At 33.1% G+C, this 16,062-nt stretch overlaps 2 protein-coding genes across 4 annotated transcripts; one reads left to right on the forward strand and one right to left on the reverse strand.

Moving 5' to 3' along the window:
• Positions 1–189: 189 nt before the first annotated feature.
• On the forward strand, positions 190–6,493 carry Bma-vha-5 (Uncharacterized protein; the record flags this gene model as incomplete). Its single annotated transcript, XM_001897678.2, has 20 exons — positions 190–306; positions 698–776; positions 875–981; positions 1,252–1,380; positions 1,573–1,658; positions 1,898–2,024; positions 2,278–2,403; positions 2,475–2,606; positions 2,710–2,844; positions 3,075–3,225; positions 3,310–3,449; positions 3,596–3,732; positions 3,964–4,206; positions 4,480–4,657; positions 4,728–4,814; positions 4,979–5,098; positions 5,327–5,443; positions 5,560–5,674; positions 6,059–6,230; positions 6,394–6,493. The coding sequence occupies 20 exons, from the start codon at positions 190–192 to the stop codon at positions 6,491–6,493; spliced, it is 2,598 nt and encodes an 865-aa protein (XP_001897713.2).
• Positions 6,494–9,289: 2,796 nt separating this feature from the next.
• On the reverse strand, positions 9,290–14,978 carry Bma-max-2 (Uncharacterized protein; the record flags this gene model as incomplete). Of its 3 annotated transcripts, XM_043074544.1 has the most annotated exons (13): positions 9,290–9,514; positions 9,753–9,903; positions 9,967–10,080; positions 10,305–10,477; positions 10,599–10,737; positions 10,974–11,053; positions 11,188–11,277; positions 11,413–11,670; positions 13,498–13,612; positions 13,760–13,925; positions 14,069–14,262; positions 14,391–14,587; positions 14,946–14,978. In XM_043074544.1, 13 exons carry the CDS (start codon positions 14,976–14,978, stop codon positions 9,290–9,292), a joined length of 1,935 nt encoding a protein of 644 aa, XP_042930478.1. The 3 variants fall into 3 exon arrangements, with proteins under 3 accessions (XP_042930478.1, XP_042930479.1, XP_042930480.1); XM_043074545.1 differs by lacking the exon at positions 14,946–14,978 and having other exon boundaries at positions 14,391–14,416; XM_043074546.1 differs by lacking the exons at positions 13,498–13,612; positions 13,760–13,925; positions 14,069–14,262; positions 14,391–14,587; positions 14,946–14,978 and adding an exon at positions 12,029–12,115.
• Between the last annotated feature and the right edge of the window lie 1,084 nt (positions 14,979–16,062).

Raw genomic sequence — 16,062 nt, forward strand, 5'->3', positions numbered from 1 at the left:
ACCTGTCATCGCTTTCTTTCAATAGCTGTGCATAAACATTTATTATTGTTATTATTATTTTTTTTTTTTTGCAATGTTTGTCTAGAGATATCGAATGTGAATACGATTTTAAAGTTATTTAATTTGGAAAATCATTGTAAATTTCTTGCAGGAGCAAAAAACGAAAATTAAACTTCGTTCACTTTACCTATGGGATCACTATACCGGTCAGAGCAGATGCGATTCTGCCAAATGATTGTCCAGAAAGATGCTGCATTTTCCTGTGTTGCTGAACTTGGCAAACATCCTTATGTTCAATTTAAAGATGTATTCTTTTTTTGAAAGCTAAAATTTGAAAGACCAAATTAATATTTACTGAGCAAATTGTTTTTATGAAAACTTGCTTAGCAAACCAAAAGTGATAATTTAAATATAAATTGAATTTGGTCACCATGGTCATCTACAAAAGTACTTGAATTAACTAGTTTTTTTATCTAAGCCATCCCTCTATTTGAGTTTCGATACGATTTACATCCTTTTAAAGTGCAAGAAAAAGAATTCAACTTGACCGGACTATCATCTTTGTTTCAATAAACTGTAATAATAAAAAAAGTAAGGAAAAAAAAACTTCCAATCTTGTAAAATTAATTTGTTCAATACACAGTTTGAAAGAAAGATGCTGTTAGTTCTCAAAAAAAAAATATGGGACAATTTTTAGTTGAATGCTAATGTCAATCCGTTCCAAAAAATGTATCTTCGTGACATTCAACGGTTTGAAGAACTGGAAAGGAAGCTAAGTAAGATTATATTCATCTTTCAAAATGATTATTTAAACTACATAAATTTAGGATTTGCAGTAATGAATAAAGTTTTTTATCTGATGATATATTTTTAGGATTCCTTGATGCCCAAATACGTAAAGACGATATTGAAGTTAATGATGATGTTGGCGGAGATGACACATATGAAGTACTGGCACCACATGAACTCAATCAACTTGAGGTTAGCTAAATTTGATTTTTATTTCAAATAATATTTCTAGTTTTGTATTTCGTTCAAAGGAAAAACTTAGAAATACCTAGTTACCGCTATTATTATAAATCTTCGAAGTTTTCTTGAGCTGGATAGGAGAGTAACAGGAGTACAGGGAGCAAACAGTTTTCTGTCTTTGAAGCATTCTGTACATTTATGAGATCCTTTAAGATCTCTGGTAGGACAATAAAACATTCAATCAATGGAGGAATGGAATATATTTCAAATTGCATTTTACAGGGCACACTGATTGATTTAGAACGTGATGTAATCAATATGAACGAAAATAATATAATCTTGAAACGGAATTATTTTGAGCTAAAAGAATGGGAAGCAATTCTAGAGAAAACGGATCACTTTTTCGAAGAAGTTTGCTTTACCATTATGTTCCATCCAAATAATATAATTTTTCACTAATTTTCATTTGAATAGTTTATTAACAAAAAATTAATAAATTCACTTGAAAAATTTGGGATTTACAATTATGGAGTGTGATGAAGTGCAGATATTACTAAATTACTATAGTGGTAATATTGTTTTAAAATTAATTGAAGTTTTTAGGGCATTAGTGATGTTGCAATGCACGAAATTGAAGCAATGCAAGAAGATTCTGCGCTTGTACTCAGAAGTGGAAAAGAGCCTATAGGGTAATTTTCCATTTTCCTACACAGCCTATATATTAGCAAACTCAGTACTTTTGAAGTTGAAGTTAAAATACCAAAATTAAATATATTATTTTGATGTCATTACTGCCACACATTTTTTTGTACTTTTATTTGAAGAAAAAAATCTTACGAATATTGCTATTTAACAGCTGTTACAGTTCGATGGATTTGCTTAAACTAATGCTATTAATTTACATAGGTTTTCTTAATTTCAATTCTAGGTTTTTGGCAGGTGTCGTCAATCGTGATCGTGTGAATGCCTTCGAGAAAGTTTTATGGCGAGCTTGTCATAAAACAGCATTTATACGTACTACCGATATTGAGGAGGAATTAGAAAATCCAGATAGTGTATGTTTTTGAACATTTGTTGTTTCAGAGATCAAATTTAGCATTTTTTTTCTCACTTTCTAATTGGATTCATATCTAAAAGAAAACCTTTAAAATAATGAATCAGTCTTGTATTCATTTAATTTTTTTTCTTGTTTCCCACTTTTTTTTTCTTTTTTTGTTTGCTATATTTTATTTTTGTTTCAATTAAATTCAATTTTTCATCATTTAATCAAGTTTCCCAACTATTGGTAAAAACAAATTTAAATTTCAGGGTGAAATCTGCTCGAAGTCAGTCTTTTTGATTTTTTATAAAGGCGACCGTTTACGGATTATCATCGAGAAAGTTTGTGAAGGATTCAAGGCTAAACTCTACAACAATTGTCCAAAGAACAGCAAGGTTTGACTGCTTTGAGTATAAGTTTGATAATAAAGTACGATGATTTATATAACTTATTCTCGATGTTTAAGGATCGTCATGCAGCAGCACGTGATGTAAAAGCACGCATATCGGATATGCGTACGGTACTGGGCCAAACTCAAGAACATCGGTATAAGGTGCTTCAGGCTGCTTCCAATTCTGTCAGGCAGTGGCAAAAAGAGGTTGTTTAAAGTTTCTAGATTCAAATAAAGAATTGGTACTTTTACATGAGGTTTTCCTATTAAGAATTAACATCCAAACCATTTAATTAGTAATCATTTCTAGGTTCGCATGCAAAAATCGGTTTACTATACGTTGAACCTTTTTACCTTTGACGCTATTGGTAAATTTTTCGTTGCTGAATGTTGGGTACCATACGTTGATCTCGAAAATGTCCGCTTAGCTCTTGAAGAAGGAGTGGTAAGAGGTTTTAAATATTGATGAATTTTCAGATCTTAGAAGTTTAGGGAAATTGCTGGGCTGACGTTTGGAAGCTTGTCTATAGAAGTTGTTTGTGTTGAAAATGAGCTTATTGACTAATTTAAAGGTTACATGATTCCACAGATATCACATAGTTTGTGAATGCTATGGAAAACTTTTGTAACAGTTATATAAATAAAAGTAATTCAAGTACTAAGCTATGATTGCAGAGGAAAAGTGGTAGCAGTGTGAGACCTGTTCTAAATCTTTTGGAGACTACCGAAGAGCCACCTACATACAATCGAGTTAACAAATTCACGAGAGTTTTCCAGGCGATCGTTGATTCTTATGGTACTGCCTCTTATTTGGAAATCAACCCAGGTATGATTCATATTTCAATTTTACGAAGTTTTGAAAATTTTTGACAATTTTTAGCCATTTGCACAAATTTAACTCCAATTTCAGCTCCTTATACTATCATAACATTCCCATTTATTTTTTCCTGCATGTTTGGTGATCTTGGACATGGTATAATAATGCTCCTGGTTGGTTTGTGGATGGTACTTCGGGAGAAGAACCTTGCAGCACGTAATATTAAGGATGAGGTAATATTATGGTCAAAAAAAAACGTTAGGATGAGAGAGAGAGAGAGAGATTAGTTATCAAGTTATGATTAGCTCACGATTGCTCAAAAAAAAAAAAAAAAAAAAATTATGGTTGTAAGATGTTCATATTCAAATAAAATTTACAGATTTTCAACATGTTTTACGGCGGTCGTTACATTATTTTACTTATGGGCATTTTTTCGATTTATGCAGGTTTTCTCTACAATGATCTGTTTGCTAAATCATTTAATCTATTCGGTTCAAAATGGCGTAATCCATTCCCGTGAGCTTTAATTTTTACCTTAATTTAAATTGAATTAAATTGTTAGAACTGGAAATTTCACAGCAACGGAATGCTTCTGCTTATTTTCTTTTATAACATGTCAAGCTTTGATTGATTGGTACCTGATGATGGAAAAACTGGTTATAGCCTGCAGTTGAAGCATTCCCTACAAAAAAAAAAATTTAAGCTAATGAATCATTTCATACAACTTCTTCAGCGCATTTTTTGTAGTAATGCGGAGATTGAATCTTGGGATAGTCAATCGATCCTTATGCATAAAGAAATAATGATCGATTTGCCGCCATCACGATCCTATATGCATGATAGTGGGCCTTATTGGTTTGGTGTAGATCCTGTATGGAATTTAGCAGAGAATCGACTAAACTTTTCAAACTCCTTAAAAATGAAACTATCAGTCATACTCGGAATTGCTCAGATGACATTTGGTGTATTCTTATCACTGTTAAATTATATGTACGTTACCAGGAGGATTTGTCCCGATTTTATTTAACAATTTTATTGGTAATGATAATAATTTGTAAAATATGATCAATTGCTCAACAATACGTTCAGGATTGTTTGATCATTCATCACTGTGTACTGATAACAAGCCATGAGGTTGTGTTATCCTAGTTTAAATCCATTTATTTCATTTAGATCCTTAATGACTAAAACATTTCAATTTAGTCATCTATATGTTTGCTAAGATCTATCTGATCTAAATCTGACATATTTGGCCGATTTCAGATACTTCAAATCAAAAATTGAAATATGCACAGTGTTTATCCCACAGATTTTGTTCATGCTCTGTATATTTATCTACTTGTGTGTCCAAATCATCATCAAATGGCTATTCTTCTGGGTTCAAGAGGAATACATCTTTGGGTTGCTTTATCCAGGGTCAAACTGCGCTCCTTCATTGTTGGTAATTCATAGTTTTAGAATTACAATTTTTGAAAATTAAATTTTTATAAGAATTGTACGAGGTATTTTAGATTGGTCTCATCAACATGTTTATGTTCAAATATCGTCGGCTTGGCTTTCTAAATGAATCGAAAATTGTTTCTCAAAATGATGGTCACGTTACATATGAGAACTGGCCAGATTGTTACCTTAGTCAATGGTATCCTGGACAGGCAAGCATCTTTTTGATAATGTTGTTAAGTTAACTTTTCAAGTTTTTCCCAGATTTACAAAGTTTTTTTTTTTTTTTTTTTTTTTTTTTTTAAATCGAAGAAAGTTTCAGTCAACCCTCGAAGCAATTCTGGTTATAATAGCTGTAATTTGCGTACCAGTAATGTTATTTGGCAAACCGATTCATTTTCTACTACATCGCAAGAAGAGAAATGTCATTAGCGATAATGCTGTAAGCTCAAAAAATTACTGGAAATCCAAAAATGGTCTTAAAAGATAAAATTGTCAAACATCATCAAATTATGACTTCCTTGTCTTCCCTTAATCATTTTCAAATAAGCTGATCGTTGTCATGATTCATTTAATGTCAGCATAATCACCTTGAGATTTATAATATACTTCTTTGGCCTTCTTCCAAAATTTATAGCACAAATTTCGCAGCAAATTCTTCATTCATTAGGTAATATGGATGAACCAGGAAAGCGAAAAGGCGGAAATAACTTTGAACGAAAATGGAAGCGGCTTAAATAAAAAAGATTGGGAAGAAACTATATCTGATAATGAATGCGAGGAAGAGGTAAGTTCATTGATTTCTTCTTTGATTCAAAACCCAAATTCAACGAAAAAAGCTTTGAAAATGCAAAAGGACGTGAATGAATAGCTGCATTTTCATATAGCAAATTTTATTTTGAGTCATTTGGGGACGTTATGGTTCATCAAGCAATCCACACAATTGAGTATGTCCTTGGTTGTGTGTCTCATACAGCATCATACCTTAGACTATGGGCTCTATCACTAGCACATGCCCGTAAGTTACTCCTAATCATTTTGTTTTTAAAATTCTTTTTGCTATAAAGCTTTACATCTATCGATGGACAATAGTTGTTTCTAATATTTCTACTAAAATTCTTGAATTTAAGAACGACGTTGGCTTCTTAACCAGTCATACTCCTAATGAAAACTATGCTTAGTAATGTTTGCCAGAATTCCTAAAATGCAAATAATATTTAGAAATGAATTAATAGTTAATTTTTTATCCTTCAAGATCTTAAAGCTTCCAGAAGTTTTAGTTTATTCTCGTTAGCATAGTTTCATTAACATTAAATAATGAACAACGAAATGTCCCAATAATTCTGCTTTGGTACCGGCTTCACTTATTTACTTGAATTAGAAAAATATGCGAATATTACAGAATTATCGGAAGTATTATGGGAAATGGTACTTGTTCAAGCATTTAGTATTTCTGGCATTGCTGGCTATATCGCTGCTTATTTGGTATTTTTTGCATTCGGTGTTCTAACCGTCTCAATTTTGGTACTCATGGAAGGACTTTCCGCTTTCTTACACGCACTCCGATTGCACTGGTCAATTCTTATGAATTCACCTAGATTCTAAAAATTGAAAGACTCCGTAGATAGGTGAACAATTGCATCAGATAGCAGAAATTGACTGTACTTGAGAAATTTTGATTTGTAAAGAACTCCAAACTTGGTTAAAATATTTGAAACACACAAAAAGTCATTGCAGGGTTGAGTTCCAGTCCAAATTTTATCTCGGACTCGGCTACCCTTTCCTGCCTTTCTACTTCAAGGACGTACTACTGAAAGCAAATGTTATTGAAAAGTAAAATTTTACTGGATGAGAAACTATCAACTCATCGCTACTAGCAACGAATAGTCTCGCTTCTTATATTATGTAACTGATTTTAAAAACGATAACACTTATTATGAACATCACCACATAAATTACGGACTTCTCCGTACAGTTAAATAAATACTGGTATGCTTCTATCTTCCCACCAAATTTCAGATTTTTTTGAATTCCACCTAGCAATAAGTTATTGCTACAGATAACAATCTTATTGATTTGCACATGCCACTATGAAGTCAGGTATACAGAAGCACTAAAACTTCCCTAAATAATCTGTAACCTTAAATTTTCATATTATCACCCACTTCTTTACAACCATCTCGGTCCTGGAAGTTATTAGAATCGCATGTTGCATCACGAAAAACGTGCCGTAGATCGTACAACAAATGAATCATCAGACCGCTGGGATTATACTATTCGATCAACTCTTCTTCGTAGAAAGGGTGACTAGAGATGAGTGTGATATTATAAAGTGCATCAAAGAAGTTCAGAGAACGCTACGCATTGATCGGCTAATGAAATTACTATTAGACAAAAACACCAGTTTGATTTAGATGTAGTAACATTCAGAATGGTTACGAAATTAAGGTGAGACTCATTTGGTAGTGTTTTGCTTGGCCGCTAATTTTAATCCTCCCTATGGCCCTCAAATTTTATTTACTGCGCTATCATCCACGCTTTCACAACGGAAATCATCTCATCACTAAACTAAGCTTAACTAATTTGCGCCTTTCTTCTTCTTACTTGTCATTGGATTAGTCATCTCCATTTGGAACTTGGCATGTATGCTCGTCATCAATTCTAATTTATATTCCTGGAGAAAAACGAAAACATTTAAAAGGGGTTCACATGTATAAAAGACAGTGGAGAGTGACGTATTATAAGCACCGAGAGTCGAACTTTGAGCATAATAAATTACGAACATATAAGGAAAACATGTGGAATAAAAAAACATTAATTTCTAGGTAACAAAACAAAGCAGGTGAAGAAACAATATATAATAATGCAAACAACAATAGGGAAGGCGCTGATGGACAATATAATCACTTCACATGACCGTTATAGCTCAACATTCAACAGTAAGATTCCAAAATAACTTTGAAACCATAATGAAAAATCCTTGCACAGTTAATCAAAAGTCCCAGAACTCTACCTGTAAAATACCGGCTAAAGATCCTAGAAATCCAATTTAATTCAAGTCTGAATATCATGTACCACTGATTCCAGAAAGACCACGAACATTTTCATGAAAAAGCCATGTGACAAAATTCCCAGACATAAAAAATGACTAAACTTACAACGTGGTAAATATTAAGTGGAAACCGGAAGGAAATGCGAGTAATTAGCTTCTAAAATAATAAAAAGAAAAAAGCAACTCATTATTTAGTGACAAATTAACTTGGCAAAGTTTAAAATAACAGGTTTAAAAAATGCAAAAAGAAAACAAAGTATATGACATAAAACCAGATTTCGAATTTATATTTAGTCGTTTAACTACTTACTCTTTTCCCTCCAGTCAATCTTGGCAAAACAATTTTTTCTCAGAGCTTCCTAGATGAGACAACCAGACAAAAGAAAAAAATGAAAACTTTGTTTTTCGTAAATAGACCTGTACTGACAAATTTTATGGACATAAATTAGATCCACGGAAATTATTAGGGACAAAGGTGATAACGATATTGCTGTGATATGTGCAAATAGACACCCGAATAATACAAATTAATAATTGTAGCAATATAGCCATTACAATAAATAAGTAAATTAATATATATGTATAAATATACATACTTTACCTTGTTGTAATCAATTTATTGATATCTTTATGACAATGATTTTGCTTCTAAAACTACTAAGTAATAGAAAGATATTCACAAGATATGTAAGAACAATTTGAGTTGGACCTTGCATTCCAGGTTAATGCATCATGCACTAAAAGTACAACAGAAGGTGACAGCCTTAAGTCAGCATTATAATCAAGTAACTAATTAATTACTGGTTAACACTCATCAAATAGCGTCATGATTCCCTACCACCAATAACATCAATTATCCATCAAACAAATATTCATAGCTCATTACAAAACTGTGGAAGCATCTAAAATTTGAAGGAGTGACCAATTAATAAATAGCTTTTCGGGATAATAGCACAAATAATATAAAGAAAGAATACGTTGAGTTTTGGATTGGCGAGCAGTAAAATTGTGAAATTAGCGAAAACAAACAGAGAGCAGTTTTTATGCACCTGCGGCAAATTGAGCGAGACCTAGATAATGATCTTAATTCTGACATCAAAACAGTTAATTTAAATTCTAATCTCCAAATACCCATAATTCCAAATTATTTTGATTTCACAAAAAGCAATAAAAATGTATACTTTTTTGTAGAAAACTATACGACCGCTATCCTATCAATAATGAACAACAAAAAATCCACGACATAATTTTAGGAGTAGCCATTAAAAGTGGAAAAATAAAGAGAATTTGGAGGAATGAATGGTAATCTACTTCATTTATCTCAAATCTTTAGAGTGCTAACAATTACAAAACACAAGATGGAACAAAGAGAGAGGAGTGATAACAAAGAAACTGAAAGAAAGCTCTATGTTTCACAATTACTTTAACGGATTAACTTTAAGTTATACACAAACAAAAATGATGCAAATAATAAACCTTCAACAAACAAACTTTAAGTAAAACATTGCAAAACTTACTAGATATAGCGGTGTTCCAATCCATATAAGTCAAAATTACTTCTCCCTTACCACTACACTGATTTCACCTTTGCTGTTGCTTCAGCTCTTTGACTGCACGTATGTAAGCAATGAGTGAACTTAATGGTTTTGCCATCTGGATAAACGGGTGTCGCAACAATTCCTCAGCATCAGCTCGTTCTTCCTGTTTTACACATAGGCAACGATCCAGGAAATCGTTAAATTCTGGAGACAAAGAACTCTTCTTCTTGACTTCGGGTTTTCCGTTTTGAGCTATCAAATATATTGCCTGAAACAATGGAAAATAGAGAGAAAAGAAGAACACAATAACATTAATCTCTTCAGTTTTAATTTTAGTGATGACGGAAACCGTCGGGTCTGAATTACCACTATGTCGAACTCTGGTGCAGAATCACTTAACCAAATGTCCGCTGAAATGAGGTGTATACTGTATGGACATTTGAAAATGTTGCATGCCTTCACATATATAAACATTACAACATAACTCTGCATAAAAGTAAACAAACTTTGATGGGAGTTTCATAAAGATATGGTGGTTCACCATCGAGCATCTCCAAAGCCATTATTCCAAGTGACCAGATATCTACTTTGTAGTTGTACTTTACCTTATTCACGATTTCAGGAGCCATCCAATATGGTGTCCCTACCATTGTAGCCCTTAATTTTTGAAAATTATTTATACTTGCCAGCAACAATGACTCTGATAACTTTTACAACAACCTTTTCGATCCAGGCTGAATCTGAGCACAGAAGCCGAAATCCGTCAATTTTACGGCACCTTGCATTCCTAGCAAAACATTGTCTGATTTTATATCTCGGTGTATGATACTGTGACTGAAAAGATAAAATATAAACAAACTCAAAAGCGTGAAAATCAAGTAAAATAAATGAAATAATTGCAAAGCGTAAGCGACGCAGTGGCAAATTCACGATTTTATATCTTAGATCCTGCTCATTCCACCACTCTGGTTATTTCCATTTTCACTTACTAAAAGCAAAGTAATAAAAACTGTAAAACTGCAACTACAGATATTCATTACATGAAAACAAATATTTGCCTGTGTAAAAATTGAAGAGCATTTAAACATTCTTTCAAAATTGCAGCAATTTGTCCTTCATCCAATTCAGTTTTCACAACAACATCTGTTAAATTACCGCCTTCCAAATAATCCATGACAACCCACAAGTCGTCCGCATCCACCAAAAAACTATCAATATAGTTGACAAGATTCTGAAAACAAACTGTGAGTTATTCATCGTGCGCCAAAAAAGCAAATTATATTGCGACTCTCTTATAAGTGAACGAACACATGGAATCCCACAGAATTACTTTGTCAAAATAAGAAACTCACTTCATGTTTGTATTTCTGCATAACTTTGATTTCCGTGAGCAACAACTCCTTCTTTGGCTGACTTTTAAATGCCATACGCTTTACGGCAACTACTTCACCCGTAATCTTATCGCGTGCAGTATAAACATGGCCCGATGCACTAAAGATTTAGGAACAATGTACGGTTTTCAGTAAAACAAATCAAAGTGATAACAATGAAAAAATAACATTGTAAAACAGGTCTTTACTTTAACATCACTTAAGACTTGGAGAAAATTACTGATTCAAATCTAAATTTTCGCAAATCTTTAGACATAGTGTCCTTGCTAGGCAAGTGGATGAACTAATCTTTTTTAACATAGTGTCTCGCCTATTTTTGAAAAAGCTAAAAATTACCCAATGCCAATCTTTTGAAGCAAGTCGTATCGGTCTGTTGGATTACCCTCATTAACTATTTGTTTCAATTCTTCCAATATCTGAAATGAAAATCTTAAAGATTTGGATAAATACCAAAGAGCTCATCAATACCTACAAGGTTTCTTGGCCAACAAATATTTTGGTTCAATCATTGATCTGAACAAAGGAAGAAATGCATGACTGTCACGCTTACTTCCTGATCACTAGGTTTCTGTCGCTGAGATTTATACGCGGCTTCTTCCGTTCCTTTATCATTTGTTTGCGCCCTTTTCCTCACTTGTACCTAAAAAATTGGATGTACACTTCACTATGCGCAAACATACAAAATTAATCTGAAACATGAAATTCCAAAAACTCAGAGATTCACCACATGCAGCACTTGGAAGACATAGTAAGGACAAATTTATCAGTAACATACGTTGTCACAAATTCCATTGGCTGCTTCTTTATTGCTGACATCAACTCTAGTGTTAGTATTTGTCGTTTTGCCTTCTGATGTGATCTTTTCTGAACACTGTACTGTTGCTACCAACAACTCATTTCCTATGTCCAGTTCAACAGCCACGTTCGAATCAGCATCATCAGAAACCTTGGAAGATGACTCGGACCCCAGACTATCCCGACCATCTTGCTGTGTTACCAACTGTTCACTGATTGAACATGACGGTTTTAAATGCTAAAAGCAAACTGAAACTAATTGAAACTTCAGTAGTTTCCAAAAATAAAGTTTTGGTAATAGAAATTAAAGTTTTCGTAGGAGAAATTTTGCGAAGTTCAATTGTGCTTTGAAAGATCACTCCACAGCAATCCTACACATCCTTTCTGGTGTATTCAAAAGTAGCTCAAATGAGGACTACTTTATAGACGAAAAATAAACTACTGAATAAAGAAAACGATTGAATGTGAATTTAACAAATATTTGACCTAAATTTTCAGATGAATCTTACTATTTTCGACCTTTTTTTTTTTGAATTTAGGAAAAACTTTAAAATAATTAGTACATGTCTTTAACTGATACAAACTGCTAATCTTACCGCTAACTCATTCCCAATGAAATCGATGTAAGCAGAAAATGGTGACATGACGCCAAAATTAATTCGAGGCATAAATGGATTGCACATTTCCTAATTTTTTGTGAAAAAATATGATACTGATGTAGATAACCTATCACTGAGAGAAGCAGAAATCTCTTGACTGATGAGAAGAAACAAATTTAATGCCAACGGCATGAAGTTGTTTTGCGGTAACGACTAGTTAGTTAAAATAAACATGCGCAAAACGACAAATAATTTGTCTTACGGTTTCGGAATATCATGAAAATCAAAAATAAGAATTTTCAGAACAGCAATAGCTGAATATCGTGGTGAAACGCCACAGACCAGCCTGATAAACAATATACTAAATAAATAAGTAGGCTTTATTATTCGAACGGTGATACGTCACGGGCATAAACAACACTAGTTCTGTAGAGGATATATGAACGGGCAAGGATTCTAAACACAAGCATGCGATCTTTTTCTTGCAAAATTAAATGTAATATATTATTGCCCTTAAAATAACATTAGTACAGAAAAAAGAAAAATATGCACAATCACTGAAATGTTAGTGATACTATTATCGCATCTTTATGGGTGACACCAAAAAAAATTTCCCCTTCTCTTCTCTGTTCCTTCACTAGCCTTTCCTAACCGCGTAGATCAATTCCTTTTTATTCTCTTTTCCTTATCTTTGCTTGTATATATAGAATTTTAAACGACACGAAATCGGTGTCACGCATTCTTGTCCAAAATGGAAAAATCAGGTTCTCGCACCATCATTCCCTCTGTTGTCTACAGTAAGATTTCTGAGAAAATGAATGAATAAGCTAATTTAAACATTATTATCTTCCGAAATGCACGGCATCAAATGCAATGCTACAAATTGTGTTTCACACTCTAAAAAAAAAAAAATTTTCTTCTTCGAAGAGATGACCCTCTCCCTCTCCTATTTTTTTAACGGATCCAGACTATCTGACAACGAAAGGTGTCAAAAAAGAAAAAAAAAAAAAATTATCTACCATAATGACAATATGCTACAATTATCAATTATATGAAATCTCACTTTTTCTGCTTATCAGAAGTTATCTGCCAAAAGCTCAATTATTTTATCAATAAAATACGTTGCAAATATCCAACTTAACTGTATTTCGTATAGTAAATTCACTTTTTTTTCAGACGGTGATGGAGGCAAAATTATCGGTAAAGTTACTTAGTAAAGAAAATAAGAGACCGTGACTTTCTCTCAAGTATCTTATTATTTTTGCATTTTCCTACATGAATAGTTTGAGTGAGATTTGTGGAAGACCAAGAACGATCTCAAACTGAATTGAGATATAATTCCTTACTTTCTGGAAAATAACTTTTAAATATTTGCCACTTACTTTTTTCTTAATAAGAAATCTAAATAATAATTCTTGCATATTTTGTCTCGATAACACAGTGATACACCAAGAATAATTACAAACCGCTGGTTTCGGTGGTAGTGGAGGTGGTGTTTTCCGAGCACTACTTTTTACTGCCGGTTTGGTAAATACTTCGTTCGAGGAAATTTCAACACTTCCATCACTGATTATTGCAGTACTGCAAATTGATGAAAGCTTGAGCTAGGAATCACTCAGAACCAACCCAAAAAAATGAAAATAAAAAAAAAAAACCAGCGATGCTTGGAATTTTTGAATACATACAAACGAATTATTTCCAAAATCCCTCTAATAAGGTGTCACTCACCTATTCGAACTTCGTAATGGTGGTAATTGTGGTGCACCAGGATGCTGTGAATGTCGAGGTGGTATTATTGGAGGTGCCACAGCCGGATATCCACTAGCCGCAATGGATGAAATTATCGTCGAGATCTCTGTTGAACTATTATTTTCCATATTTTGAGACTCTTTCCCTATAAACGGATGTATTTTCCTTCATAAACGAAACAATGTTTTTGAAAATATAAACTCTTCTGAAAGAATCGATGACATACCAAGTCTGAAAACGCTACTCGAAAACTTCAATAAAATTCTGAACTGTATTGTAAAGTATTACTACTGCTCATATCATCTGTTTTTGCAACTGGCTGGGTAGTTGCTATAGGCTCTTCATCATTTTCATCGTCAAACGGTAATTGAGAATTAGTAATCATAAACTTTTGCTTATCAGCTTCCTGTGCCATAATAGTTTTTGCATAAAATTTCAACGCAGAAACAACTGCTGAAGGGTTCTTCTTCTGGTCGGCTTCACTGCAAGCGAATGACAAAAATAATGATAAAATTCATTTCACTTGACATTTGTAAACAAATGAAATATATTTCAATCTATTTACCATAAATAAATAATTCGAAATATTTTACGAAAATCCAACACCGACCTAATATCACGAAGCAATGTGTCCATCCAAGGTTGCGGCAAGCCCGTAAATTTCTTGCCATCGTAGCCAACATGTATTCGGTGAACGGTATTATAGGGCGAGCTGATTTCTCCTGGGCCAGAATAATATGATGATGAGGAAGAACTAACCTCATTATTTGAATTAAAAAAACGACCTAGTATACTTCTTAGTCTGACCTGAAATAATTAAACATGTTAGAACCTCTGCAGTCCAGCAATAACCACTCCTTCATTACGATAGTTGCGCGATTACGAAATTACATAATTCGCCAGGTACAACTATACGAAGGACATCATCAAACACTGGTGCAGGAAAAGGATTTCATAACAACTCTAACATGCACTAAATTTTCCTTTAAGCACCGCTATTTAACAGCAGAAAATATATTCTGAGGTATTCAGATATAATAAATCTCTCTCAAAAATTTGCATCTACTAGCTAACTAGTGCCATTACCACGCTGCTTCAAATGCAAATTAGATACCGAATAAAACAATTCAAAATATATTAAAATATGAAGGCGAACAGGACTTACCTTTGATTTATCCTTCTCACGCGGCACAGACATAATCGTGAGTATATTCCACGATACACCCAAACTATGCCTATAACAAATAAAACTGAAGTCACCAAAAGGGAATGCTTCCGACAGTTACCTTTACATTAAAAGAATCTTGCTTCAAACATAGTTTTAAAAAACATACACTGGTTAAATAAAGAAAACAGCAGTGAGTTACAAATGATACGTAATTTCTATTTAATGTGACCGTCCTCACAATCCTTCCAATTAAAACGAACATTTAAAATGGAAATAAATGAGTGCAGCATAACGATGTAAATAATGGTGGTATTTTACAAAGACGAAAAAAAAAGTTATTTAGAAGACCAAAACCAGAATCCGCTCAACCTCAACTCCCACCATTCAAATAAACACCCAAACTGCGCCAGAACTGAATCAAAAAAAAAAAACCAAAACTTCAATATCCACCAGAAAATAAGAAGTCCAAAATGCCACAGCCATAGGCAAGAGTCATGGTGCTCTATGCAATATATATGGATCATCACATTTTTCCTAACCTTCTCGTTAGTTGTAATAAATCATCAAAAAACGGAAGGTAGCAGAGTCATCATCTCGTTTTCCACATGTTTTTTATGAAAAATGAGAAATTAACTTTGGGAATCGCTAGAGTCATCGAATGCAACTCGTACTCTGATAATTCTGTCTCATGCAGGGATCTGCCGGTCTATCCACCAAGGAAGTCCAAGATTAAGTTATGAATTTACATATGAATTGTAACCTTTCCCTTTAAATCATGTGAAAAAATTTAAGATTATTCTTTAAGACTTACATACGTTTCAGTTTCTATCTCTTTAAAAGTATATAAATGAAACTGATATTTTAACGTCCGTTTTTTCTTTTTCTAAAATTTCCTCTGAGAAATCGATTCTAACAGTATCGTTGTGAAGTAGAAAAGTGTTGCTTTTCTAAAATTTTTGGTTCATTATTCGATGTTATAGGATTTATGGATAACTGAACTGAACGTTCTAAAAACCAGTGTCACACCTGAAACCTTCATTTTGCTGGGAAAGTGTTTTGTACTGTTATTTGATAACAAAGGTTTTGTTAGAGATTTTTGTACAGAATGTATCTG

This window comes from Brugia malayi, assembly GCF_000002995.4.
Source record: "Brugia malayi strain FR3 genome assembly, contig: Bm_v4_ChrX_scaffold_001, whole genome shotgun sequence".
NCBI classification, from domain to species: domain Eukaryota; kingdom Metazoa; phylum Nematoda; class Chromadorea; order Rhabditida; family Onchocercidae; genus Brugia; species Brugia malayi.